Source organism: Leguminivora glycinivorella, chromosome 8 (genome assembly GCF_023078275.1).
Source record: "Leguminivora glycinivorella isolate SPB_JAAS2020 chromosome 8, LegGlyc_1.1, whole genome shotgun sequence".
NCBI classification, from domain to species: Eukaryota; Metazoa; Arthropoda; class Insecta; order Lepidoptera; family Tortricidae; genus Leguminivora; species Leguminivora glycinivorella.
Window position 1 is genome coordinate 16,533,784 of NC_062978.1, and position 26,521 is coordinate 16,560,304.

General features: G+C 37.8%; 4 protein-coding genes across 4 annotated transcripts; 2 read left to right on the forward strand and 2 right to left on the reverse strand.

The window, feature by feature from the left end:
* The first annotated feature begins 4,162 nt into the window (after positions 1 to 4,162).
* On the forward strand, positions 4,163 to 11,444 carry LOC125229204 (osteocalcin 2-like). Its single transcript, XM_048133997.1, has 6 exons — positions 4,163 to 4,300; positions 5,142 to 5,234; positions 5,559 to 5,595; positions 7,109 to 7,204; positions 10,184 to 10,303; positions 11,150 to 11,444. The coding sequence occupies exons 2-6, from the start codon at positions 5,161 to 5,163 to the stop codon at positions 11,189 to 11,191; spliced, it is 369 nt and encodes a 122-aa protein (XP_047989954.1). The 5' UTR covers positions 4,163 to 4,300; positions 5,142 to 5,160; the 3' UTR covers positions 11,192 to 11,444.
* Positions 11,445 to 20,692: 9,248 nt separating this feature from the next.
* Positions 20,693 to 21,842, forward strand: LOC125228840 (growth-blocking peptide, long form-like). Its single transcript, XM_048133528.1, has one exon. It carries the CDS (start codon positions 20,848 to 20,850, stop codon positions 21,397 to 21,399), a length of 552 nt encoding a protein of 183 aa, XP_047989485.1. The 5' UTR covers positions 20,693 to 20,847; the 3' UTR covers positions 21,400 to 21,842.
* Positions 21,843 to 22,262: 420 nt separating this feature from the next.
* LOC125228839 lies at positions 22,263 to 26,091 on the reverse strand. The gene is made up of 2 exons (XM_048133527.1): positions 25,953 to 26,091; positions 22,263 to 23,379 (listed from the first exon to the last, which is right to left on the reverse strand). Exon 2 carries the CDS (start codon positions 23,299 to 23,301, stop codon positions 22,678 to 22,680), a length of 624 nt encoding a protein of 207 aa, XP_047989484.1. The 5' UTR covers positions 23,302 to 23,379; positions 25,953 to 26,091; the 3' UTR covers positions 22,263 to 22,677.
* Positions 23,979 to 25,044, reverse strand: LOC125229083. The gene is made up of 2 exons (XM_048133860.1): positions 24,810 to 25,044; positions 23,979 to 24,776 (listed from the first exon to the last, which is right to left on the reverse strand). The coding sequence occupies exons 1-2, from the start codon at positions 25,042 to 25,044 to the stop codon at positions 24,112 to 24,114; spliced, it is 900 nt and encodes a 299-aa protein (XP_047989817.1). The 3' UTR covers positions 23,979 to 24,111.
* Positions 26,092 to 26,521: the final 430 nt, after the last annotated feature.

Here is a 26,521-nt window from a genome sequence, read left to right on the forward strand (position 1 = left end):
GCCTTCAGCTGGGGGTTTCGTTCTAGACGGTATTCCAGTTTGTGGAAACGTGCTAGAGCAATTTGCCGAGACTCGCCGAGGGGCGGTGCATCGGGCTTGAATGGCAGAGCAACTATGTATCGCCCTGTCTCTTCGCGCGTATGCGTCTTTTGGAAAAAGGATTCGCATAGCTTTTCTTCGGGAGTGTAACTCCGCATCTCTGGAACTGACTCCAGCTCCCAAAACTTCTCGAGATTGTCGTTGTCGAACGACGTAAAACAAGTATGGCGTGGAGTCGAAATGTTAGAAGTAAAGTTGACTTTACCCCCTAGTAAATAACCAAATACACTATTGATTGCGGTGGGTGTGCCAGGTTTACCCCTGACTATACCCTCGCGAATGACATCCATGAAAATGTCCTCGCCAAGTATCATGTCAACCGGCTGAGGTTTATGAAATTCAGGGTCGGCTAGAGCGAGCCCTTGCAAATGAGGCCATTCCCCGTACGGTGCTAGTGGTACACTAGGCATTTGACGGGTTAATTTTGACAAAATAGTAGCCTCCAAAGGAATACTTGGACTTTGTTTGCCCTTGGGCGAAATTGAGCACACGAAGGTACCCCTAGGGTTGAGCGGTAAATCACCGACACCTACCAACGGCTCGCTGACATTTCGTCGCGGTAAATTTAATCGTTGCATACACGATTCAGTAATAAGAGCTGCTTGTGAGCCCCCGTCTAACATACAACGAATTGTAGCAATTTTATTACCTTCGTAATAAAGGTCAACCAACGCAGTTGACAGTAACACCGTATGAGGCTCAATACCTAAACCTAGATTATTTTGATTCACGCCGTGAACAGCTGATGGGCTCGGGACAGCGCCCGCGCCGGGCTGCGACTGCTCCGTTAGAGCGAGCGAGACGGCAACTAGTTCCGCGGCTTCATTGTTCGCCGGGAAGGGTCGCGTACGCGTAAGGTCCGAATCTAAATGAATTAAGGTGTGGTGCTTCTTATTGCACTTACGACACTTAAAACTTGATTTACAATTACGTAAGTCATGTCCGGAACATAAACAATTATAACAAATGTTATTTGTTTGAACAAATGTGAATCTATCTTTAGTAGACAAATTTAAAAACTCCAAACATTTGTGAAGGGCATGCGAGCCTTTGCACTTCACGCAAGATCGAACCTTATTCGTATCGACATACGGTCGAGTTTGGTCTGACGTATTCGTAATTAAAACCCGTTTAGGTGTAATTTGATTTGAAATTAAATTATTTTTATTTGTTGTACTTAAGGAATTATTTTTTGTGGACTGTATATGGGAAACTGTAATCATCTGTTCCGCCGTAAGTTCGCGCTCTAAGAATGTTATTAAGGTTTGGACTTTAGGTATTTCACTTGGGTTGGTTAAAGAACGTTCATATTCTTTTCGCGTATTAACGGGAATTTTACGTAATAATAAATTTAACAGAACGAAGTCCCATTCTTTAACCGGAAACTCCAAAACTTCAAGTGCTTTAATATTTTCGTGGTAAACATTAAGCAAATTTCGCATAGCAACAGCAGATGAGCGCGCGGAACAAGAATCGATATCGAATAATTTATCTAGATGTTGTGACGCAATAATGCGTTTGTTGTCATAACGGGATTTTAGAACATCGATCGCAATTGAATAATTACTTTCCGTTATGGGAATTGATTTAATTAAATTAAATGGTTCGTTTTTAACCGAAAGTAGTAAATACCTAAACTTTTCCGCGTCAGTGTAGGCATTGTTGTTGTGGACCAACGATTGAAATAAGTCGAAAAAGGCGGGCCAGCCCGTAGGTTCACCGTGAAATTCAGGAAGCGACAATTTAGGCAAGTTTCGACGGTCGTTCATAAACGTGTCGTGTTGGCTAGGCACAGGAATGCGGCTCGCTCGCCGCTTTTCTACATCTACCTCCTTTAGGTTATTTAAATGCGTAACTATCGCGTAATATAAATCGTTGAAATCATTTCGAATCTTAATGTTGGCTTCTTTGTTGAAGCTATTAGACTTAATTAATGCCTTTTCGATCTTAGTTTGAATTTTGGTAAACTTTCGCTGGTGCGCTGTTAAATCGGAAGTTCTTGAACGAAATTGTTCTATATTCGTTGCTGCGAACTGTAATGTTCGTTTTAATTCGTCGAGAATTAGATCTCGCTCGAATACATCTTGTGTCATACACGATGTGTCGGTTTCGACACCGTCTGTAGGATTCGGTACCATTTTGCCGTGAGCAAAGATGGCGGAAATTACAATGAAAAATTGAACTACAAACGTATGTAATTGGAATGATGGGTACGTAATACCGCAAAATACACGGGCAACACAACGTGAGAAAGAAAAATCCGGTTCGAAGGACCAAAAAACTATATGTAGCGGCGTTTAATTGGTGAGGCTACTTACATTTGTCCAGAGGCGCTTGTGGGGCCACGTGGAAACACTTTGGGAAAATCCTCACACTAAAACGATTGTCACATATAAACGGAAGCTTAGGTCACTGGTCGGAATATCACTTAAAATGTCAATTTTCACGTTTGTGTCGCGCCGGTGCACCGATAACTATTTTTAATTCGTAATAACGGGAGCGCAGATCATGGCGCTCGCACGATCGAAGAGAGAGTTTTTTCTATATATCCGCCAGGTGGCGGGGCAGGCGCACCGGAAAGTCGCTTTGGGACTTCTGTAATTGCCAGCTCCAAAAAACTGTGCTACATATACATGGAAAAAAGTATTCTTTCAAAATTATGTTGCCTTGTATGTATGAAAATGAAATAACTATTTAACTATATCAAGAAAAGAAATTAAAACTAAAAATCTCTGTTCCTCGACGGAACATTTTTAAACATAATCATTAATCAACCGCAGAATGGATTTACCCGAGAAGTTAAGCGACACTAATACTTTATTGAGGGTTACACGAGCTAAACAACATTCTACCATCAGACTTGTAGATCCATGACCAGTTTCCATCTTTCCTTGGTAGATATTCCACCAGTTCACACGAAGCACGTTGCTTCTACTTTTCGTATGCGCACTGCCAAGGACTGTAATTCCTTGCCAGCGCCTATATTTCCCAGCTTAAAAATTAAGGGTGAAGACTCGAAGAGGCACCTTCTGTGCTAGCTCGCTCCTTCGGAGGCCATGTCTCCGTTTCAGCTAGTCTCTTGTTTAGCCATAAGCCCATTTATAGTATATAAATCGAACTAGTCCATAATATCAAAACCAAGGGAGGAAAATGAGGCTCACATTTGTATTAAGAAGTGTCCGTCTCGTTTCCTCTTAACCCTATTCATTCTGAAAGGATGCGATGAGTCAGGCAGATTTGGAGGATATCTGTGCGCTTTCTGTGGATTACTTTGCAAGTCTTTTATAGGAGGAGGCCAGTATCATCACTACTTAGGGATATTAAAATCCCTTCTATTTGTGTAAGGAGCTTGTTTTCTCGCTGACAGTGAGGGTGGAGAGTTTATCGAATGTCTATTACAGATAAATCGGAGTGAATCTCCGTGTTAGTAATACGTATGTCCATATAAATGCAGTGCTTTCCAAAATTAGATTAAGAATTGTTATCCATACTAATATTATAAATGGCAATGTGTGTGTCTGTTTGTTTGTCCGTCTTTCACGGCAAATCGGAGCGACAAATTGACATGATTTTTTAAGTGGAGATTGTTGAAGGGATGAAGGGCGACATAGGCTACTTTTGATCTCTTTTCAACCCTTCAATTCCCTAAAATGGGAGGGGGCACGTTTGTATGGAGCATTCAAAGATTTTCGAATTTAACGCGAGCGGAGCCGCGGGAAAAAGCTAGTAATAAATATATTTGTTCATGCAAGTTACAAGTGTATAGATACATATAACTAAATGAGAATGTATCTAGAGACATCATCACCCTTCAGTGTGTGAACCTAAATGAATAAGGGTGAAAGCAATGAATCCTTATTAGAAATGTATCTTTCCCGTCTCAGAACCATGGGTTTCCGAACCTTTAGCAGGTGTGCGCTGAGCCAACACGTAGAGGCCATTTTGATACTTTAATGAAATTATAAGAGTACTACCTACAAAATGCATTTAAAACAATCGATACATTGTCATATAAAATATCGTTTTATTCTGTGCTCATTTTGATGTTGATTCAAAGTATTATCAGACTGACCTTATTGTAGGATAACTAAAGTTATGTAAATTAAGATGTGCTCCAATTATTGTATCTCACGGGCATCGGAGTCAGTGCAAATATTCGATTCGGACAACGCACACATTGTACACCGGTTGCTGCATTTTGGTAAGTTTCTTTAACCTTTAACGAAGTATCTTACTTAACCCACATTCTTCTACCAGTTAAATTTACGAGTTTTAAAGTAATTGACAATATAATATAAAAATTTTATGTACATGAACATATTTAAATAATTATAAAAGAAATTAAGGAAACTAAGACTAAACTTAAAAGCCAGCTAATGTCTAAAATAGGCCCTTGAGGCATTGTACCAAGGATACTGGAGACATTTCTTCGCTGTATCGCAATGCTGATACGTTGTGCGAGGAAGTCGCCAGCTCTTCGGTCACCAGTTGCCTCAACCAGACGCTTCGTGATTTCTGTGAACATCTGGTATTAACTTATATTAAAAAAAAACTGTTGTAAGAATTTTTAGGTTTCAAGCTTATCTGGGTTTAAAATGGGAGTTATTAATATGAAATAATAAATAGGTACAATGTTAGGTAGTATCGGCGGCTGGAAAAATGTCTCTGATGGTCGTTTATGCCATTTGTATAGAGATACGAGGAAATCTCGCCCTTATGGTAAACGGAAAAGTGGGATGTTTTCCTGGTCCTGGACACTTGTTATTTTATGAATGTTAAGCTTATTTAGCTTCTGGTATGCCGCCAGCTAAACTCGATCAAATCAAAAGTGACCTTGGCATTTAAATAATACCTATAGGTAGTAGTAGATAGATTTTCAGAATTGCTAAATATACGAGGGGTCAAGTTTAAGAGAATAATTTTGAAGATTAGATTACGGCAAAATATCCAATATTTTAATTGATAGGTAAGTTAATATGTGAGCCACTTTAAAAATACATTACAAGTAAAGGAAATAATAACGACACCCTTGTATATTTCAGAAAGCTGCGTGCATCAACTATGAATAAGACCGTTCTATTGTTATTGGCCGTTGCGGCCGTGCTTGCCATTGCTGACGCTAGAGCAACATGCAGGTAAGTTCTTAACATTTTTCAGTCATTGTAGAAAACGGAGGTTGAAGCCCTAGTGCTTCATTGGATTATAATATGCTTGCCATATGTTTAGTGCAAAATTTGCAATTTTGAGGGCTTTCTCTACATTTTATTTTAGTAATGTTGAACAGCAGGCCCTTTCATCGTTTGAATTGGTGGGTTATTCAAATACTTTTATCAATATTTTGAAACTAAATTAAAATAGTACATTACGATATAAGTGCGAAAAATAAATTCATAACACTTGTCGCACTAGTGCGTAGAAAACACCATCTGTACTGAAAAGTACATTTTTATTTATTTCAGAGGCAGCAGTCACCATTCGCGATGTGATGATGAACAGGTAATAAATATTATAAACTATAATTTATCCTAAATTACCTTACTCATAAATTATACAATCACTTAGGTACTTAAAACGAGAAGTTACATTTCAATAAGGGCTACTTGCACCAACGAAAATGGGAATTGGGAATTGAAAATGGGAATTTTATATGGAAATTGACAGATGACAGCCCACTAACCCTGAGTTAAGTGGCTTGTGCAAGTGGGCCTAAGAGGTGTAGTTTTTGCTATCTATTGATTCACTGAATGATTTAGGTACTATTTTGATTTGATCCATACAATTATGTTCTGTGTTATATTCTAATTTAATGTTGAAGAGTTGTATTATTATTATACACGATCGTCAAAAAAGCACCCAAGCTCTGTATAACTCTACCTGAGAAGATTTAAATCCCCTTTATTTCGAAGGGGGTACAACAATATGGGAGGGTTAGGAAACGGCGAGAACATAAAATAATTTCACTTTATTGATAATCATAAAATAATTTCACTTTAAAATACAATATCATTAAAGAAGTTTAATATTAACATTCTAATGTACTTAAGTAATTAACGCAATGAAATGTCGCAGTTAGTAAGTAGGTATATAATTTGTTTATAATGTGTATGTTTTTCATGTTATCATTATTGACATGCTTGAGAATGAATGGCAAGGCTTAAAGGTTAATATTAATATATCAAGCAGTGATAACAAATTTAGATCGGTGCAGGGGTGAAGGAAAAGTGTACAATCTATAATTTAGCCCAATAGAAATTAGGAATAATAATAATAAACAAACTAATTTGCCTTCAATACCTAATCACACACTTTTGAGTGATTGTCGTGTTTTTCCAAATCGCTCCCACACTTGGCTGTTATAAATGTTATATAACTCAGTGTAGGAGCACTAAAATATAATAACAAATTGTTGATCAAAGCACAGAGACGCGCTGTGCGAATTGTCGACGATCCCAAACTTACAGGCGGTATTGAACCCTTATATCGCCTGTACAATGGGTTGTGTTCTGAGGAACTGTTTGACATGATGCCAACGTCCACTTTTCATCATCGCACCGCTCGCCATCGACAAGGCGCTCATCCACACACCTTGCAACCTAAATGGTCGCGTACCGTGCGGTTTCCGAGGAATTTCCCCCCCGCGGACGCTCCGGCTGTGGAATGACCTCCCTGCCGAGGTATTCCCGATGAACTACAGTATGGGGTTCTTCAAAAAAGGAGTGTACAAGTTTCTAATGGGTCGGCAACGCGCATCTGACACCCCTCGAGTTGCAGGCGTCCATAGGTTACGGTGACCGCTTTCCATCAGGCGGACCGTATACCTGTTTGCCACCGACGTGGTATTAAAAAAAAAACCACGACAGTCTCTCAATTTAAGTGTGTGATTAGGTACAAAGTATTGAAGGTAAATAAGTTTGTTTATTTATATTATTCCTAATTCCTTTTGGGCTAAGTTATAGACCCTGGACTAGAAGGATACATTACTTAAAATTGATATCGATATTTGTTTTAGAGGAATAAATGCGACGACTCTTCATCTTCCTCCTCCTCCTCCTCTTCATCATCGTCGTCATCCTCGTCCGAAGAAGATAACGACAGATGCAAAAGCGTAAGTATTTTTAAACGAAGGTACTAAACTAAGTTACCGCTACACACCTTTTTTGTCGCCCTCGGTTCCGCCTCGGCCGAATATTACATGTAATCCGAGACATTTCTTACTAAGGACGATATATACCGGGACTGACATGACCATACAAAAATATACCCCTGAAATGTATGATGGCGCTGTTTTGCAGCCTGGAAGTGGCAAAAATCATATTTTCAGCAATATCTTTGCCTGTTTTTAATTTATTTTAATAGCAAATGACATATATATTTATTTTAATATCATGATATCACTTCAACACACATTTTGAAAAAAAAAAAGAATTTAATAGGTGGCGCTAACAAGTGGAGGTACGATTCATAGTATGAAGATTGTCAATCCTTTATAAATCATCCTGGTTAGTGTATGTTTTTTTTTAAAGTCTGTAACTTCTGATTTCAGTCCCCGCGAATGATACGGGCGGCTGAATTCAATTAATCAGTTCTTTTTAGCAAAAAGGTACAACAGGAACCCTTATGGTGCGACTCTGTCCGTCTGTCTGTCCGTCTGTCACATTCCTAAATATCTCGAGAACTACTAATGTTATCAACTTGAAATTTGGAATAGTAAAGTTGTGAACATTGTAAATCTCTACAAATAGAAAGTATAATTTTTTTAAATATATTAATTTTAATTGTAGAAAATGGTCAAAATAAAAGGGGGGCAAACTGTAAATTTCAAGTTACTAGGTCAAGTGTGGTATCGTTGGAAAGAGCTCAAATTGAACGTAAATAAGCTGTTTTTTATAATTTTTTTGTTGTGAAAAAAAAAAAAAAGAATTTTGAAGGAAAATGTAAAAAAAAATACCGTCCCCCCCCCTTATCTCCGAAGTTTACCAACGAAAAATTATGAAAATTTTAGTAAACATTAGTTTTATGCTATATATTACAGGAAAAATATAATCGTGTTTGTATTTTGAATACTTTTTTTTAAACTCACAAAAAACTTTTCAGATTTTTACTTTTAATTTACCCACCCTTGCGCATGTATATCGTACTTCAAATTAATACGAGATGTTACGTAAACCATCTTCTGTCCAATAAAGTAAAAACTGTTTAAATCGGTTAACATTATAAAGAATTATCCCTGAAAAACCAGGTCGCGCAAATTAGTTAGCAAATTGACCGGGAGATGGCGCTATACACTATAATACTCATTAGTGCCTATACTTTTGTCTTCTAGTCAAGTCATTAGAGTTATATGAAAATATGAGATTATTTTTACTAGGTAGTTTGAAAGAAAGTTTGTACGGAACCCTCGGTGGGCAAGTCCGACTAGCACTTGGCCGGTTTTTTTTTATTCGTATGCATCTTAGATAATAAATCTGTGTGTGAAATACTGTAATGTGGTTTCTGTATGTACTTAATCTACTATTTTGAAAATAAATTTCTGAGTAAAATACACTATAAAAAAACAAAAAGTCAGCTGGTTATTTAATGAATGTTTGAATAACCGCAGTGCACGCAGCACTCGAGTTTGTTTGGAGAATGGTTCCCGCGGGCTCCTTGGAGCGAGCCTCGATTGCGGCTTTAATGAGCAATAATGATGGAACCGTTCTTCAACTTTTACCGCTTTTTTATATTTTACTCTAATTTGATTTTAAGGCAAGATTAAGTTATTTATTATTTAAAACCAGGTCCCTTTCGGTACCGGTACCTTCCGCGAATAAATAAATAAATATTGGGTACACCTTACACAGATCAACTTAGCCCCAAACTAAGCAAAGCTTGTACTAGGGGTGCTAAGAGACAATATACATACTTAAATAGACATACTTATATACATAGCAAACATCCATGACTCAGGGACAAATATCTGTGCTCATCACACAAATAAATGCCCTTACCGGGATTCGAACCCAGGACCGCGGCTTAGCGACTGAGCCAGACCGGTCGTACCGGTACCTTCCGCGAATAAATAAATAAATATTGGGGACACCTTACACACATCAACTTAGCCCCAAACTAAGCAAAGCTTGTACTAGGGGTGCTAAGAGACAATATACATACTTAAATAGACATACTTATATACATAGCAAACATCCATGACTCAGGGACCAAATCGTGCATCTAATACTTCATAATAAACAAATATCTGTGCTCATCACACAAATAATTGCCCTTACCGGGATTCGAACCCAGGACCGCGGCTTAGCAGGCAGTGTCGCTACCGACTGAGCCAGACCGGTCGTCGTCGATATCAACGATTATCGAAAAGTTTGGCTATCACTCGAAGCAAGAGTGATACAGAATAGATTAGATGCATTTAACAGATGTAGATTTTCGTTATTCGTATTAGGGCCTCAGTTACTTATCTTATGCATATTTTGTTTGTACATATGAAGCGTTTCTCCGTACCTTATAATCTTTAAAAGAGGATCTTGTTAGTTCTTGTTATTTACGTTATTCGAGGGCCTCAGTTATATATATTTTGCATATGAAGCGTTTGTATACTTTCAAAGCTACGGAGTTTATACATTATGAGCTAATTAAAATTTTGAAAAAAACCCCGACCGCGACATAGTAGACCGATTTTCATGAAACATGGCTAAGAACACTCCCGTCTAACTCAGCTTTCAGACTAAAAAAAACTAAATCTAAATCGGTTCATCCGTTCGGGAGCTACGATGTCACAGACAGACAAACAGACAAACAGACAGACAGACACGTCAAACTTATAACACCCCGTCGTTTTTGCGTCGGGGGTTAAAAATGTACTTATTTCCGCTATTAGAGCAGTTTCAGACTAGAGTATTTTTACACGCGTTTTCGTACTATTATTTGTTTCCAGATCTACCTAATAAAACTACCTAAATAACAAAAATAAATATACCTATATAAATATACTTACCTACCTACAAAAATAACCTAATTACCAATATGTGCTTCAGGATGATAATCCCTATTGCGACCAGTCTGTAATTGCAGAATAATTCTGTTTCAGGGGCACGGCAAGAAAGATGACTCGTCATCTTCATCCTCATCCTCATCCTCATCTTCATCCTCATCCTCGTCCGAGGAGAACGAAGTGGATTGTGACGATTCCAACGGAAAGAGCCACCATGTCAGTATCTACTTTATTCATAATTTGGATGTACTTTTGCAAAAGGAACCAAACTAAATTAAATATTTATTGAAATGCTTCGTTCATTTTTAAAGAATAAAGTGCGATTAACAAAATGTTTGATTGATGGGTTGGTTCCTGTTTGCAAAAGTAGATGCGTCCGTTTGTACCTAACATTTTTTTATAATGCCTAGGTGGAAATAATAACACTGAATAAGCACACTCTCCGCCTGATGGCAAACGTGTGGCAAACACTTACCGTAATAGGCAAATTTACGTAATCTATGAACGCCTGCAACGTCAGGGTGGCTAGCCGAATGGCACAAACGCTCACGAAACGCTCACGAAACGAAGATATCTATCTCTATCGCGCTTGCGTATTGGCGCGACAGAGCCAGCGGCGTATCGCTTTCGTTTGGCGTCGGAGAAATGCCATTCGGCTACGGGGCCAGAGGTGTTACACTTGCCAACCCTTTAAAACCCTGAGCAAAGCTTTTTCTGAAGAATCCTTTACTTGAGAAAACCTCCAAGGGCATTATTTAAAGCCAGGGATAGACTAGGCGACAGAGCAAGATGTTAAACGTCACGTGTTGCCAGTGATGTCGGGTGAAGTAGTGCGACGTTGCCGGGCTTTACTCGATATGTCGAACGACATGGCGCGCGATGTTGCCATCATGTCGAACGAAGTCCGGAATAAGAAAGAAAGTCCGTGCGAAGTCCGGCAATGTCGTGCCAAATTACCTAACAGCTTTGACGACACCTGCCATTGAACGTATTTAATTTGTCTCCTAGCTTCAAACTAGTATAAAGTGTCTCGTAGCCTCTCATTGATATTATTTGTTTCAGCACAAGAAGTCAAGGCACATGAGGCGATGCGGAAAGAACTAGACCAGGATTATTTGATGTCAAATTACCAGATATTATTGTTCACTGTAACTTAACGCTATTCATTCAGTTTATGTTTCTCGCACAATAATATCGTTTCATTTTTATACTTATAGAAGCTAACTTACTATCGTATATTCTTAAGCGAGAATTTTAATATTAGTGTCGAGAATTGCCAAGAGTGCAAAAATATAAACTGTAAGTACCTACACTGCAAATGTTAAAAAGTATGTAATAAAAAGTCGTGAGTAGTAAACTAATGTTTAATTTCAAAAGTACATACTACATATACGTTACTTACCTGTGTCCAAGATATATTTTTATTTTATAAATGCAGTTCAGTATAGAAAAGCGGGTAAACACAAATAGGCACGTTATGTAAATGTTCAAAATAATCAAAGAATTAAAATACTAAATAATGTGATTGATATATTAATAAAATTACCGTGAGACACTGGCATATTAAACATGTAAAATCGGACACGCGGATCGCGCGTGCTCAATGAAAATGCTCCGCGTTACGGAGCGAAACATGTCGAGCGGTCTTGGACAATTTTACGTGAGTTACCCGATTTAACATGTTTAATTTAAAATGGTATTAAGCGTTATTTGCGGAAATCTATGATAATCAATGTCAAGAAAATCTAATGTGCCAACCGGTTAAACTTGTATATTATTATTATTAATATACAAGCAATTAACTTATAATATTAGTCTCTAAACAAATCAACCTAGCCCCAAACTAAGCAAAGCTTGTAGGTACAGTCGAGTTCATAAATTTATGTACATATCTGCAGCATAACTCGTTGCGATAAGGTGAAAAAATGTACACACTACACATATTTATGAACTCGACTGTACTATGGGTACTAGGCGACGATATACATAGAAAACATCCAAGACTTAGGAACAATACGTATCTATGTTCATCACACAAATAAATGTCCTTACCGGGATTCAAACCCGGGACCATCAGCTTAGCAGGCAGGATCACTACTGACTAGGTCAGACCGGTCGATACGAGTATACTTACTCAATATATAACCTAACCTAACCACAAAATTAAAATTTCGAAAAAACCCCCGACCGCGACCTTGTGGACTGATTTTCATGAAACATGGCTAAGAACACTCCAGACTAACACAGCTTTCAAATAAAAAAAACTAAATCGAAATCGGTTCATCCATTCAGGAGCTACGATGCCACAGACAGACACACACACAGACAGACAAACAGACAGACAGACAGACAGACAGACGGACAGACGGACAGACAGACAGACAGACAGACAGACACGTCAAACTTATAACACCCCGTCGTTTTTTCGTCGGTTGTTAAAAACAGGGCCAGGTTTAAGAGGGCTTTCATGTGAAAAATAGTGAAATCGCAACCGAGCGCTTAATCATACCGTGTGTGGTATTAAATTAAATAACTTTCCGAGTAGTTTACAAATATATAACATATTATAGGACTTTTTCTACTTGGTCTAACAAATTATGAGAAAATGTCCAGAAGTGGCAATAATTGTGACGGGGAAGGCTCGCTTTCAAAAAATTGCCAAAAATATATAATAGAAATTTATAATCACTAAGGCATTAAGATCAATTTTAGTAAACGTTGCAGATTAATTTTGTACAAAAATAACTCCGATGTGATGTAGATTTTCAAAGAAATTGTTACTTAATTTTAGGTAATTTCTGAAAAAGTTGAATTCGTCTTAGCCTTGTCTACTCTTTTTAACCGCCTTCCAAATCTCAACGAAAGGGGTTCTCAATTCGTCTGTATGTTTTTTTTTTTTTTTTTTTTTTAATGTTTGTTCCTCGATATCTTCGTCGTTACTGAACCGATTTAGAATTTTTTTTTTGATTGAATGTATGCATACAGATTGGTTCCATTTTTCTCAGAACCCAGTTCTGGTGGTGGGATCCTGGAGAAATCGAGGGAACTCCTCAAATCTGAAAAGCATAGGTACATATGGTGATTTTTGTGTTTTTAAAGGAACAGCATGCATTTACGTACGGAACAGTGACATTTGGTGCAGTGGAACTCCTGATGATGGTCAGAATGGAACTCCTCAAATCTGAACGGCACACTTATAGTGACTTTGGTATTTTTATAAGAACAGCATGTACTTACGTCCAGAACAGTGACATTTGGTGCAGTGGAACTGCTGATGATGGTTAGAACGGAACTCCTCAAATCTGAACGGCACACTTATAGTGACTTTGGTATTTTTATAAGAACAGCATGCACTTACGTCCAGAACAGTGACATTTGGTGCAGTGGAACTGCTGATGAAGAGTGAGCCGCCCCTGGTTAGAGTTCCGTTCTGATAATCATTCTCATCTGTAAGTACTTCAGAATCATCCAAATTTCAAAATTGGTTCAGAAATGACGGAGATATTGAATAACAAACATTAAAAAATATACAGACGAATTGATAACATAATCCAACATTTGAAAGTATTTATCACCAGAACCCCAAAGGAAGCCGGTTTTTTTTCTTAAAAATTATTTAAAACCTTATAATAAAAATGTAGTCTGAGAAGTTTGTAGTACAGGATATACTTATTATAAATTTACCAGTTTCAGTATTCCAAAATGTCTAAATTTTACAAATAGGATCGACTAATCCAGCGCTATACGCGGGTTTTCCTAAACGTGCATCAAAGAAACATTCATAATTAATTTACTGAGTTAGTTTTCTAAAATCCAGTCTGATAAGCATCAAGATGATAAGATGCTTTAATTGAAACTTGAATTAAATATGTCTATTGGATAACGGAAAGTGTAGTATTTCACCGACTAAAACTATCAATTTTACATTATTTTGACGTTTTTCTCGAAAGCAGCCTTAAAGTTCGGTTCAATATCATGATAGTGATGAAATGTTTCATAAAAGCCTGGTATTTTATTGGGTTGGTAAGAAAGTAATGAGCGAATCATAACCAATATTGTAATTTTTATTTAATTTATTATTTTAATCATTTATCAAAAATATAACGGCCTTCGTTATCTACTACTTGTCTCCATCGTTCTGGTAAAGAATGAATAGCATCGGCGAAGAAGTTCTTAGGTTTAGATTCAAAAAACTCAGCTACGTACTGTCGTAGATGGGCTGGATCATCGAACTTTTTTTCATTCAAGGCATTGCTTAGCGATCTGAACAATGCGTAATCCGTAGGTGCCAAGTCTGGAGAGTACGGTGGATGAGGTATCACTTTCCAACCTAGCTCCAATAGCTTTAGCCGAGTCACTTTTGCAATGTGTGGGCGAGCATTGTCGTGTAAGAAAAAAACTTTAGCATGCTGTGGACGATTCTGACAGATTTTTTGGTTTAAATTTTCAAGCTGATTACAGTATACTGATGCGGTAACAGTCATTCCACTTGGTAGGAATTCCCAGTGAATAATACCATGAATATCCCACCAAACGGACAGCATAACTTTTTTCGGGTGAGGCTCTGTTTTTGGTGCCTCTATTCCTTTTTCGTTTGGAGCTAGCCACTGACGTTTGCGTGTGTGATTTATATATAAGACCCATTTTTCATCTCCAGTGATAAGATGGTCCAACCAGTTGAATGTGCGGCGAAAAGACAGAAGTTGTATGCAGATATCGGCACGGCGGTTTAGTTGATCTCTATCAAGTTCGTGCGGTATCCAAACACTGTATTTGTAGTTTTTTCCCAACTCGTGTAACTATGTTTCTATGGTGACATGAGAGCAGCCTAACTCGGTAGCAAGAGTACGACTCGTTAGCCTCGGATCTCCTTCAATTAAGGTTTTTAATTTGGCTACATCAATCTTCACCGGTCGACCAGACTTAGGTTGATCTGATAATGAAAAGTCGCCACTACGGAACCGCTGGAACCATCGTTTCGCCGCGGCCTCAGACACAACTTCAGGAGCAACACGCTGACATATATTACGCACTGCTTCGGCGGCTGAATAGCCAGACTGAAATTCATATAGTAAGCAATGCCTTACATGCACTTTTAATTCGTCCATTTTCTTCCTTATATTAGCTCGGCGACAGCTAGTGAATGACTGACGAGAAACTGTGCGATTCGCCCTTTTTATACTTTCGACCATAGAAGACTCTAGAACTCTCTCAAAAATTTTATGTGGAATTCAATCGATCGCTCATTACTTTCTTACCAACCCAATAATTACAAAATGCCTTCGTGGTGCAAAAGTATGCACTTGTTGTAGTGGATCAAGGCATGTTTGGTAGAAATTAAAACCATGTAGATACTTATTTATTTTAATAAAGTTTTTAGCTGCAAAATTCTCAGTGCCGGTAGGTCTACTATGAAATAAAACAGTAGTTAAAACTAACTGTAATTGAATGTCAAAATTAAATATTTCAATCACCATAAATACGCCTTTGTGTTAAAATTAATATCCGAAAAAAAAAATGTTTTAGGTGACGTTGTCAATGTCATGTATATAATGAAAGTAAGTAATAATTTTGAGGAAAGCATAATTTACAGGGATACTGTGTATAGGCAGTGATAGTTATAATGCAGTTTAGTAGAGCGAAAAGAAAATAAAACTAAATCACAGAAAAACGAGTGCGAAATTTACAAAGTGCAATTTCCTTCAAATATTGAACTACTTACATTTTTTTTTACAATTGGTCAGTGGTTTACCAAGGGTCTCTCCGGAACGGAGTCGCTCAGGCGAGCCTCTATTGCGGGATTTAGTAACAAGGTTAGTACAAGAACACAATCATAAAATTTACATTGTCATATTAATTTATTCTATTCGTTATATTAAGTGCTGTCTATTTTGACGTAGACGACCAGTTGGACCAAGTATAAGTGACTCTGATGACCCAAGGTTTACCTGGGCCATTTTTTTAGGGTTCCGTAGTCAACAGAACTAGGAACCCTTATAGTTTCGCCATGTCTGTCTGTCCGTCCGTCCGTCCGTCCGTCCGCGGATAATCTCAGTAACCGTAAGCACTAGAAAGCTGAAATTTGGTACCGATATGTATATCAATCACGCCAACAAAGTGCAAAAATAAAAAATGGAAAAAAATGTTTTATTAGAGTACCCCCCCTACATGCAAAGTGGGGGCTGATATTTTTTTTCATTTCAACCCCAATATATTGTTGGATAGGTATTTCAAAATTAATAAGGGTTTTCTAAGATCGTTTTTTGATAATATTAATATTTTCGGAAATAATCGCTCCTAAAGGAAAAAAAAGTGCGCCCCCCCTCTAACTTTTGAACCATAATTTATGTTTAAAAAATATGAAAAAAATCACGAAAGTAGAACTTTATAAAGACTTTCTAGGAAAATTGTTTTGAACTTGATAGGTTCAGTAGTTTTTGAGAAAAATACGAAAAACTACGGAACCCTACACTGAGCGTGGCCCGACACGCTCTTGTTTCAAAGTTCTCCAGCCCACTTTTTTTATAACATGGGTATTTTTTACGCGATTCATAGGTACTCAGAATCGCGAGGTCTTTCGATCCTGATAGGAGAAAAAAAATGTCCGAAGATTTCCATACATTTTTCAAACCTTCCATTCCGTTACCGCTTACAAAATGTATAAAGAAATGGTAACGGAATGGGAAAAAACCTTGTGACAGTTTTTTTCTCCTTTTAGGATTGAAAGAGCTCGCGATTATGAGTGGACGAAACCACATAAAAATTCCAAATCCAAAAAAAGTGGGGTGGACAACTTTGAAAGAAAATGGCCCACCTATACGAGTATATTATGTATATTTTGGTTGAGATAAGAGGCAAACGAGCAAACACATTGCCTAAAAGTATAAGTACTTACTACCCATCATGGACACCCGAAACACCGAAGGATGTAGCAGCCCTTTAAGGTGGGAGTACGCTCTTTATAATTACCTAAATTCATAATTCTATTACGAAAGTCTCGTCTAAAACCATTACGACCAAGATGCACCTATTCATAATAAATAAGGTAAGTTTTGAAAGTAGCAACTTTGTCGATAACAATATGGTGCATAACTGAGACGGATTATTTAAAAAACCAACTTTTTACAACAGTAGGTACTGAATCACGTATCAACAATTTTCTTCGAATAGTTTGCGTAATACAGATAAAAGTTACATCCGCTGGCTGACGTAACATATTTCTTTGTATCTTTGAATCACTGTGTATAAAATTCAGCGAAAAGCATGTGCTATTCTACGAACGTTCATGGCGTAGGTACGAATACAGTATCTACCGGAGAATAATACATGTATCATGTATGAACCACATTCAAGTTTTTTTTTCGTAAATCTTATTTTTTACCATTTTTAAGTCACCTCGTCACCTCACTACTTTACATGGCGATGAATATATTTGGAGTCATGTAATTTTTTTTCATCCCACTTCTTGTTTAAAAAGTTATAATTTATTTTGATTTTTTTATTAATGTTTTGTTAATCATCATAATAATGCTGTCTCCTATTGTAAGTTACTATATTTAATTACAGTATTTAATTCAAAATTTGTACAAAAGTACTAGTAAAATATGCAATCTACAAAAAATGACACATGTACGTCGCTTACTCTATACGTGCTCATATAAAAAACCACAAATGTATTGGCCAGTTCTGTACATAGTAAGTACCAATATATCCTATCATCACATTGATTCCTGAGTAACTTCCACGAATGTAATAAAACTATTTAAAGGCAATGATTTGATGGCGGACATCAATTTAGTTATTCGAGGATGGAAGCAATATGAGTCAATTGATGCAATAAAGCTAACTATACTTACAACCTAATACCAGTAATACTATTACTATACATATTATGGTAGTTACAACATTTTTTTTCTATTTCTTTCTGTAGGTACATCATCTGCCACAAATACGCGCAGCTTGTCTCTTTGAACTGAAATAAATGTTATATACAAAGAAAAAATTCAGCTCTGAACACTTGGCGGCTTTGGTCATTTTTAGGGTTCCGTAGTCAACTAGGAACCCTTATAGTTTCGCCATGTCTGTCTGTCCGTCCGTCCGTCCGTCCGCGGATAATCTCAGTGACCGTTAGCACTAGAAAGCTGAACTTTGGTACCAATATGTATATCAATACTTACCGCCGACAAAGTGGTAAAATAAAAAGTGGAAAAAGATGTTTTGTTAGGGTACCCCCCCTACATGTAAAGTGGGGACTGATTTTTTTTTCATTCCAACCCCAACGTGTGATATATTGTTGGATAGTTATTTAAAAATGAATAAGGGTTTACTAAAATCGTTTTTTGATAATATTAATATTTTCGGAAATAATCGCTCCTAAAGGAAAAAAAAGTGTCCCCCCCCCTCTTACTTTTGAACCATATATTTAAAAAATATGAAAAAAAATCACAAAAGTAGAACTTTACGAAGACTTTCTAGGAAAATTGTTTTGGACTTGATAGGTTTAGTAGTTTTTTAAGAAAAATACGGAACCCTACACTGAGCGTGGCCCGACACGCTCTTGGCCGGTTTTTTATTTATATGTGGCATTTATTTCAATTTATAGTTAAAATAGTAGTGTGACTACTAGAAATACAAATTAAAATATTTTATATGAAGATAATTTAATTTGTTCTAAGAGTTGAATATATGACTTCGTACTCGCTAAATGAAATGAATTCCGAACCTTATAATACAAGATCAAGAAGTCACTTTTGACTTATAGTTTTCTGATTAAGCATGACCTCTGTTTGTTGCCGAGGCCACGCCGTATGTAAATAAGGAAAAATTGCTGTCTTTCAAGTTTAATTGAAACGGAAGAGTTGTTTATCACAAACAATGTTAAACTAATTTATATAAGTACTTAAATATAATTATATTTTGAGTTCGTGAGTAACACGGCCAAAATGTGCCATTATTATATTATGCAAACAGGAAGTCAGTTAAACGAACATGAATTATTGATCAAACACTGATAAAATCCTTTACATATATAGGCACTGTAAACATTATAGATATAACACATGCAGCAGACGCTGCCAGTTGATAAAAAATTGTGTCGAGACACGACAGTAAACGGCCCTAGCTTTGTAGAATGACACCGCCGTGCGCGCGAATAGTAGTGTTCGTAATTGTAATTTATTTATTGATGCCTGTTAACAGTGCTCCTTTTTCATCAAAAGATTTTTTAGATATTTTTGATAATCCAGTATCTAATTTCATAAATGCAGTTTCACCAAAGAAAGTTCAAAAACTGGAAAGTAGCAGGGAAGACAAACAAGAGGGGAGTATGATCGATGTGCCGATAAACACAGAACGTTGTAAAAACGGCAAGGTAAAGGATGTACATGGTGTGTGCAGAGAGCCTTGGTGATTAGATTTCGTTGCACGATAATACGCAGTTTCGGTGGCACAGTGTTCTAGTCATATTGCGTTAAAATGGACGCCAAAACTGTGTTTTTGACAGTGTTAATAGTGAATTTGGTTTACGGTGTGAGTTTTGACTATCGTGAAAAACTTCGTAACGCGACGCTGATGACGACGAGCAGTACGATGAAAACGGATATAGTAACGGGACAAGTAATACGTGTCCCCCTTTTAGACTGTCCTTCAGGAACGAGACGGGACCAATTAGGAAGATGTAGATCAGTATTTTATTAGAGGTACGTATAAATGAAATTAATATATTTTCCCCTCACTAGCTCGGAAACACGTGTTTTGTCCTTTAATACCAGCGGGTAAAAACGCATTTTATCCTCTAGTGGGTAAAGTAATTTGACCTTGAATAAAGTCAAAATAACTGCATTAAAATTGATAAAAGTAGGTGAATCTAGTAATAAAGATGATTTACCACCTGTGGAACTACTGGAAGCAGTGATAAACGCATTTTTTGCGTTGTAGTTTCCTCGCTATAGTGAGGGGAAAAGTTTTGTGTTACACTCGGGTGCAAATGTATTTTACTTCTCGTGTGTTAAAAAACTCGCAAGTTCAGGATTCTATTCTCGAACCACTCGCTTCGCTCGTGGTTCAACTATAGAATCCTTTCGCTTGCTCGTTTTTCAATTCCACACTCGGCGTTAAAATACAACTTTGCCCCCTTGTATAACAAATAACTATTATTTATTTACTATCATCGAAGTGCGTTAAGATTTGAAATAAAATTACATACATACATACATACAATCACGCCTGTATCCCATGAAGGGGTAGGCAGAGCACATGAAACTACTCAAGTTTCAGTGCCACTCTTAGCAAATAAGGGGTTGATAGAAAACGAAATTGTGAAATAAAATTATCATGCCATAAGTAGGTATTTGTTGTTGCTCTATCAATAAATACAATTCCCAATACAAACTATCACTCGCATAGAAATATCTCTAATATTAACGTAATGTTTTAAAACAATAAGCGTATGCTATATAAATTTTAAAATCACCCAACTTTCTTCTGCAAGATTATTGTCCCAACTACTTTTTGATGTCAGTTTTCTCTAGTAATTTTAAACCCTTATTATTTTTCGAAAATATGAGCGTTAAACTGATACTCAATACATAATCTATTTTCTTTCAGACCAGCTCCAAGACATAAAAGGAAGACTAAAATGACAATAGCCGTATACTTAGTAAAGAATATTGAAGTTTTCTAACTCAATACCAACATGAAGATATCATACAAGTACACAACTGATAAGTTACAAGAGGTCAATTAGTTATCTATTTAAGCGTATGCTTAATGTAAATGCTACAGTTCAGTTTACAATTTACAAGAAGTTACAACGTATGAACGTATTGCTATCTATAATGAAGCTTTCTGTAGTCTTTGTATTTTGTTTTGTATCAACAATACTGTATTCAGTGGAAGGTGGTTTGGTGAAAGATTTTTTTGGGAAGGTGAAAGAAACAGCTGAAGTTGTACATAAAGATGTTCATAAGATCTGGAGACCTGAAAGTGGTAAATCTGACAACGCAGAGCATACAGTGACTACTCCGGTTGCTATTAGTGCAGCCAAGGATCATGTTGAAACAGATGAAAAGAAAGATGGAAATGACAAGGTAGATGAGAACAAGAAAGACGTGAAGGTATCTGAAATAACTACACCTTCAATCACTGCGACTGAACACAAAGAAAAGGACGAGAAACATATAGAAGCAACAACAGCAGCATCTGTAAATTCCGAAACCACAACCAAAAAAGATGAAAGAGCGAACTTTTCTGGAGCATGCCAGGCTAATTATAGACGTACCGCCGACGGTCGCTGCAAGCTGGTCGGTGCTTGAGAGTCGAAATCATAAATACATAAATAAAATAAAATAAATACATAAATGATGGTTCACGTTACGCTATGCAGTGCCATACTCGGATGCTAGCCGAATTTTAGTCTATATAATTGCCTGGTCTTCGTTCGAGGTTTTCGGATACAACATCAATAATCAATAATTTAATCTGCATAATATTCATGGTATCTATTTACCACAAGTCACGCACGGTTCCTGTTCATATGTTATTATAAACAAACAATAAACGAATAACTTTCTAGCGTGAATCATTCGTATAATTAGAGTCTACTCAAAATAAATGTTTGAAAATTATTTTACACTATATACGATTTTTTTTATGTACAATACATGTGTGTTATATGTACATGTAAGTACCTTTTATTGGGTGATTAAAGGATCTGTATGTAAAGTTAAAGAAATAAAATGAATATGTATTTCTACAATTTGGTGTATTTTTCCAAATATTATATTTCTTATGAAAGTGGCTGATTTATGATTTTGCACCCCACGGAAAAAGAGACTAATAGACCTTATAGAGACAAAATAGTCCAGTTTCTTTACGATGTGTTTGTAAATGTAGGTACTGTAACAGACAGTACTGCTTACTGTATGTGTAATTTTCCTATTCCTTTCATTATTTCTTGCACTATCGTTTTCAGAAATTTCTATTCTTTATTTTCTGCTACCCTAAGGATGTCTGGTAGAGATCGATTACAGCGATAAGATCGCCTGTTGCTACTTATATGTTTAATGGAATTCTGTTATTTGTAAATCTGGTATCATTGTGGTGCAATAAAGAATATTTACATACTTACTTACTTAACGGAATAGCGACTGGCTAATGTCAAATAATAATTCGTACATAATAAATCTGGGTTTTATTTAAGAACCAGGACTTAAACCTATTCTGCATTTAACCTAAAAATTGTTAGTTGTACGTACAGAAAATTGAAATACCAACACCAATGTACATACAGTCATTACAATCGTTTATACCAACAAAGCAATGCAAATAATTTTAGGTAATGATTTGTTTACAAAATCAACTTTCTGGCGTCACGGCAGTAACTTGATAAGCATTTAAGTCAGGAGATTGAGTTCTAGCCATTGTCGAGTGATTGATATTAGTACCTAAATTACTAAGAATTTGGCCGCCTCTGTGATTTGTTTGACTATTTGCATTTGAATTAGGTACTTGGAAATATTTGTCATTATTAGTTGATAGATATTTAGGTGAATCCGATTCACGGTTAAATGGATCATCGCGGTAGTCAGCAGCTATTTCATGTCTATTATTAGGTGGTGCTTCCCCAGGTTGTCCATTTTCTGTAGGTTTTCGTTGTCTATCTGGGTATTCGTATACTTCAGGCTCGTGTTTACCAGGGGGCCCATGTTTGTCAGGTGGCCCGTGTCCATACGGCGGACCTTGCCTTTCAGGTGGTCTATGTGTATCTGATGGTCCATCTCTATTACCTCTTGGCGGACCTTCCCACTCAGGCGGTCTGTGATCACGTGGCGGTCCTCGCCCGTCTGGCGGTCCACGTGTGCCAGGCTGTCCGTGGCCTGGTGGCGGCCCTCGCTTCTCAGGTGGTCCACGATTGTCAGGCGGTCCGTGATCATGCGGAGGCCCTCGCTTCTTAGGTGGTCCACGATTGTCAGGTGGTCCGTGACCACGCGGAGGCCCTCGCTTCTCAGGTGGTCCATGGCCACGTGGTGGCTCTTGCCTCTCTGGCGGTTCATACTCAGGTGGTGGCTCTTGCCTCTCAGGTGGTCCGTGTCCGCGTGGCGGTCCTTGTCCTCTAGGTAGTCTGTGTCCAGGTGGTTCATATCCTGGTGGTTGATGGTGGTGATCTGGTGGGTCTCTATCGCCTGGAAATATTCTTTCGGGTCCTGAAGGTGCATCACCGTGAGGAGATCGCTTATGTAAACGAGTGAAGTGGAAATCTTGATAGCTTAAAAGCTCATTTACTGATGGTTGGTCTGTAAATAAATAAATAAATATCAAGTCAGGTATTTAAAGTGCAACAAAACAATAATATTTTATTTTATAAGTATTTTGTATTTGATAGCCTAATCGTTAAAAAAATAAAACTGTGAAAACAAACAAAACTGGGCCCGTCCTACTTCACTTAAAAAAAAGTAAGAAAAACTTAATTACCTAAGTTTATTTAAAACAGGAGACGTCGTTGGTCAGCAAGTTTCCATTAGCAACAAAGAAGTCTCGTATCTAAGCTCGTAAGTTGCAGATGTAACTCTAGCAACTCTAAAATATTATACATTATTTAATGTTCTTTGTATGAGTCATTAAATAATTATAATTATAATCAATAAGTACTGGTGTCTGGCACTGTAAAGTTGCAATAAAATAAAACCACAAGTTTTATAGGACAATTTTATTTCATACTAAACTTATTGAGTACTTATACAAAATAATAATTATATTAATACAATTCCATAAAGTGATAATACTGATATCGAACTAACTTTCTGGTGTCACAGGTACTACTTGAAAAAAATTCAAACGAGGTGGTGGAGTGACAACTTTTGAATGAACTGTTGGATCGATATTACTAAGAGGCTGTCCACCTCTGCGTTTAGAAATCTCTGCATTCGATACTTTTACATCTGTTGTGTCATTTTGAGTTTGACCATGCGGAGCATTATTAATACCTTCCATGAAAATGAGTTTAAGGTTTTGAAGAATCTGTTCATTTACTGTATTTTCATAGCCTGGTTGCTCCCCATTGTCGTGTGGTCCAGGTCTACCAGTATGCCTGTTATCACCAGGTGGTTCTTGGCCATTCGGTGGAGACCCACGATGGTCATGAGGTTGTCTATAGTCTTCAGTACCTGGAGGGCCATGGTGCGGTGGAGGCGGAGGTCTATGGTGAGGTGGACCGAAGTCATCAGGATATCGGGATTGTCTTTCATCGTGTGGGGGCGGCGGTGGAGGGGGACGCCTATGGTGTGGGGGACCGAAGTCATCAGAATATCGATGTTGTCTTTCATCATCATGTGGAGACGGCGGTGGGGGTGGATGTCCATTGTGTCGTGGAGGCGGTGGTCTATGGTGTGGTGGACCGTGTTCGTCAGGATGTCGGGGTTCTCTTTCGTCGTATGGAGGAGGTGGTGGAGGAGGGGGCCTATGGTGGGGTGGACCATAATCATCAGAATATCGGGATCGTCTTTCGTCATCGTGTGGAGGCGGCGGCGGAGGTGGATGTCCATCGTGTCCTGGAGGCGGTGGTCTACGGTCTGGTGGACCGTATCCAGATTGTCTTTCATCGTGTGGAGGCGGCGGGGGAGGTCCGTGGTGCGGTGGCGGTGGAGGAGGTCTATGGTCAGGGGGCCCGAAATCATAAGGATGTCGGGGATGCCTTCCGTCGTTCGGAGGCGGCGGGGAGGGATGCCTTCCGTCGTGCGGAGGCGGCGGGGGAGGGGGAGGCCTGTGGTGCGGTGGCGGTGGAGGAGGTCTATGGTCAGGGGGCCCGAAATCATCAGGATGTCGGGGATGCCTTCCGTCGTGCGGAGGCGGCGGGGGCGGTGGAGGCCCGTGGTGCGGTGGAGGCGGAGGGGGTCTCCTGTAGCTATAGTAATATTCGTCCCAATGTCGTGGCGGGGGCGGCGGAGGGGGCTTGTAGTCATCATTATTTTGCGGTGTATAATAGATGAACGACACATTTGGCTGATCTTGCTTAAAATATTGTGTTTGTTGATTCTGATTTTCTGGATGATTCATCTTGCCATTAGAAAATCCAGCGGCTTCAGTTGCGGGGCCCCAAACCTGCGTTTTTGCTCTGACCGCGGCGTGCTTTTCTAAAGAAAAAATATATCCGTTATCGTTCAACGAATTCATACACGAACTGTTTCTTACAATTTGAACCAATAAAAAATAGGTAGGTACATTAGGTTACGCAAACATAATGTTTAGTCAAATAAAAGGAACCATACAAAAGTACAGCCGATCATAGAAGTAAACACTTTTTGCTCTCAGTTTTTTTTATATTTTACAGTAATCGGTACCTAGCGGCAATTACTGACATTGTACATTTAAGGAAAATATTATTCAATATGATATTGCTAATTACTTGGGTACATAGACATAGGTACTTCGTATTCTTACATTACATTAAAATAGGTGAACAAAAGTTTTAAAAAGTATTGAAACGAAATATTTTCATTTTTTTAAATAATAAATAGTTACAAGTGAAAATGCTACAATACCCAGAGACGAAAATGGGAACTAGCACTTAACGTTTGCGATAAAGAACAAAACAAGTACTTACTTACTTTTGTAGATATTATTAGTTTCACATCAAATGCTATTTTCACGTTTTCTCGACTAACATTATTTCCAATTGACACTTATTTAAGTAAGTATTTACTTTTCTCCGTTCAAACAGCATGACTTTAATTAGATACTGCTTCGTAGGAGTTTAATTAAAACAAAGAAACCGAACAAAACACAATCTAGCAACACTACAAACGCCACTTCTGCGAAAGGTGAAGTGAATAATATACAATTTATAGGTACATTGTTATACAAAAGATACCTTGGAATTGTCCATATTGCGATGCGCTGAATGCAACACCAACCAACACTGCAAGCACCAATGCTGTATGCGACCACATTGCAATACAATTCTATTGTTGACTAAATTATGAATTTAATTTGTTTAGATTATGTTCTCCGTTGCGAATCATTCGAGTGCCGACGTAATAGTACATGTATACTTTATAGACCAGACAAATAATTAAATAGACATAAACCGGTTTTGCTTTTAGAAGCCGGACCCAAAAATTGCTAAGAGCGAGCTGAGGTCAGTGTTTCTTTTGCGCGGTCTTCATATTGGCAGATTCACATCAATTGTGCGATCGTTATAGGTATATTATTTTCATCACACTCGTACACTAAATGAGCTGTTGCACGTAGGCAGCGGGAGTTAGAAATCGTTCTCCCAAGTCCCAAGGGAGTTATGAAATTTCTAGTAGCATATTTTATTTTTTTACATCTTTTTTACATTAAGAGTGTGTTGAAAAACATTATATGTGTAACTCGAGGCGTAAGAATATTCCAAACGGCAAGCCGTTGCGATTAAACTTGCTCTTGTTTACAATATTC

Coding starts and splice junctions, on each gene's coding strand:
- LOC125229204 (XM_048133997.1), top strand. CDS start 5,161: ATGAATAAGACCGTTCTATTGTTATTGGCCGTTGCGGCCGTGCTTGCC. Junction 5,235..5,558: donor GACGCTAGAGCAACATGCAG/GTAAGTTCTTAA, acceptor TATTTATTTCAG/AGGCAGCAGTCACCATTCGC. Junction 7,205..10,183: donor ATAACGACAGATGCAAAAGC/GTAAGTATTTTT, acceptor ATTCTGTTTCAG/GGGCACGGCAAGAAAGATGA.
- LOC125228840 (XM_048133528.1), top strand. CDS start 20,848: ATGCTTAATGTAAATGCTACAGTTCAGTTTACAATTTACAAGAAGTTA.
- LOC125228839 (XM_048133527.1), bottom strand. CDS start 23,301: ATGCACCTTCAGGACCCGAAAGAATATTTCCAGGCGATAGAGACCCAC.
- LOC125229083 (XM_048133860.1), bottom strand. CDS start 25,044: ATGACTACAAGCCCCCTCCGCCGCCCCCGCCACGACATTGGGACGAAT. Junction 24,777..24,809: donor CCGCCTCCGCACGACGGAAG/GCATCCCTCCCC, acceptor GAACGACGGAAG/GCATCCCCGACATCCTTATG.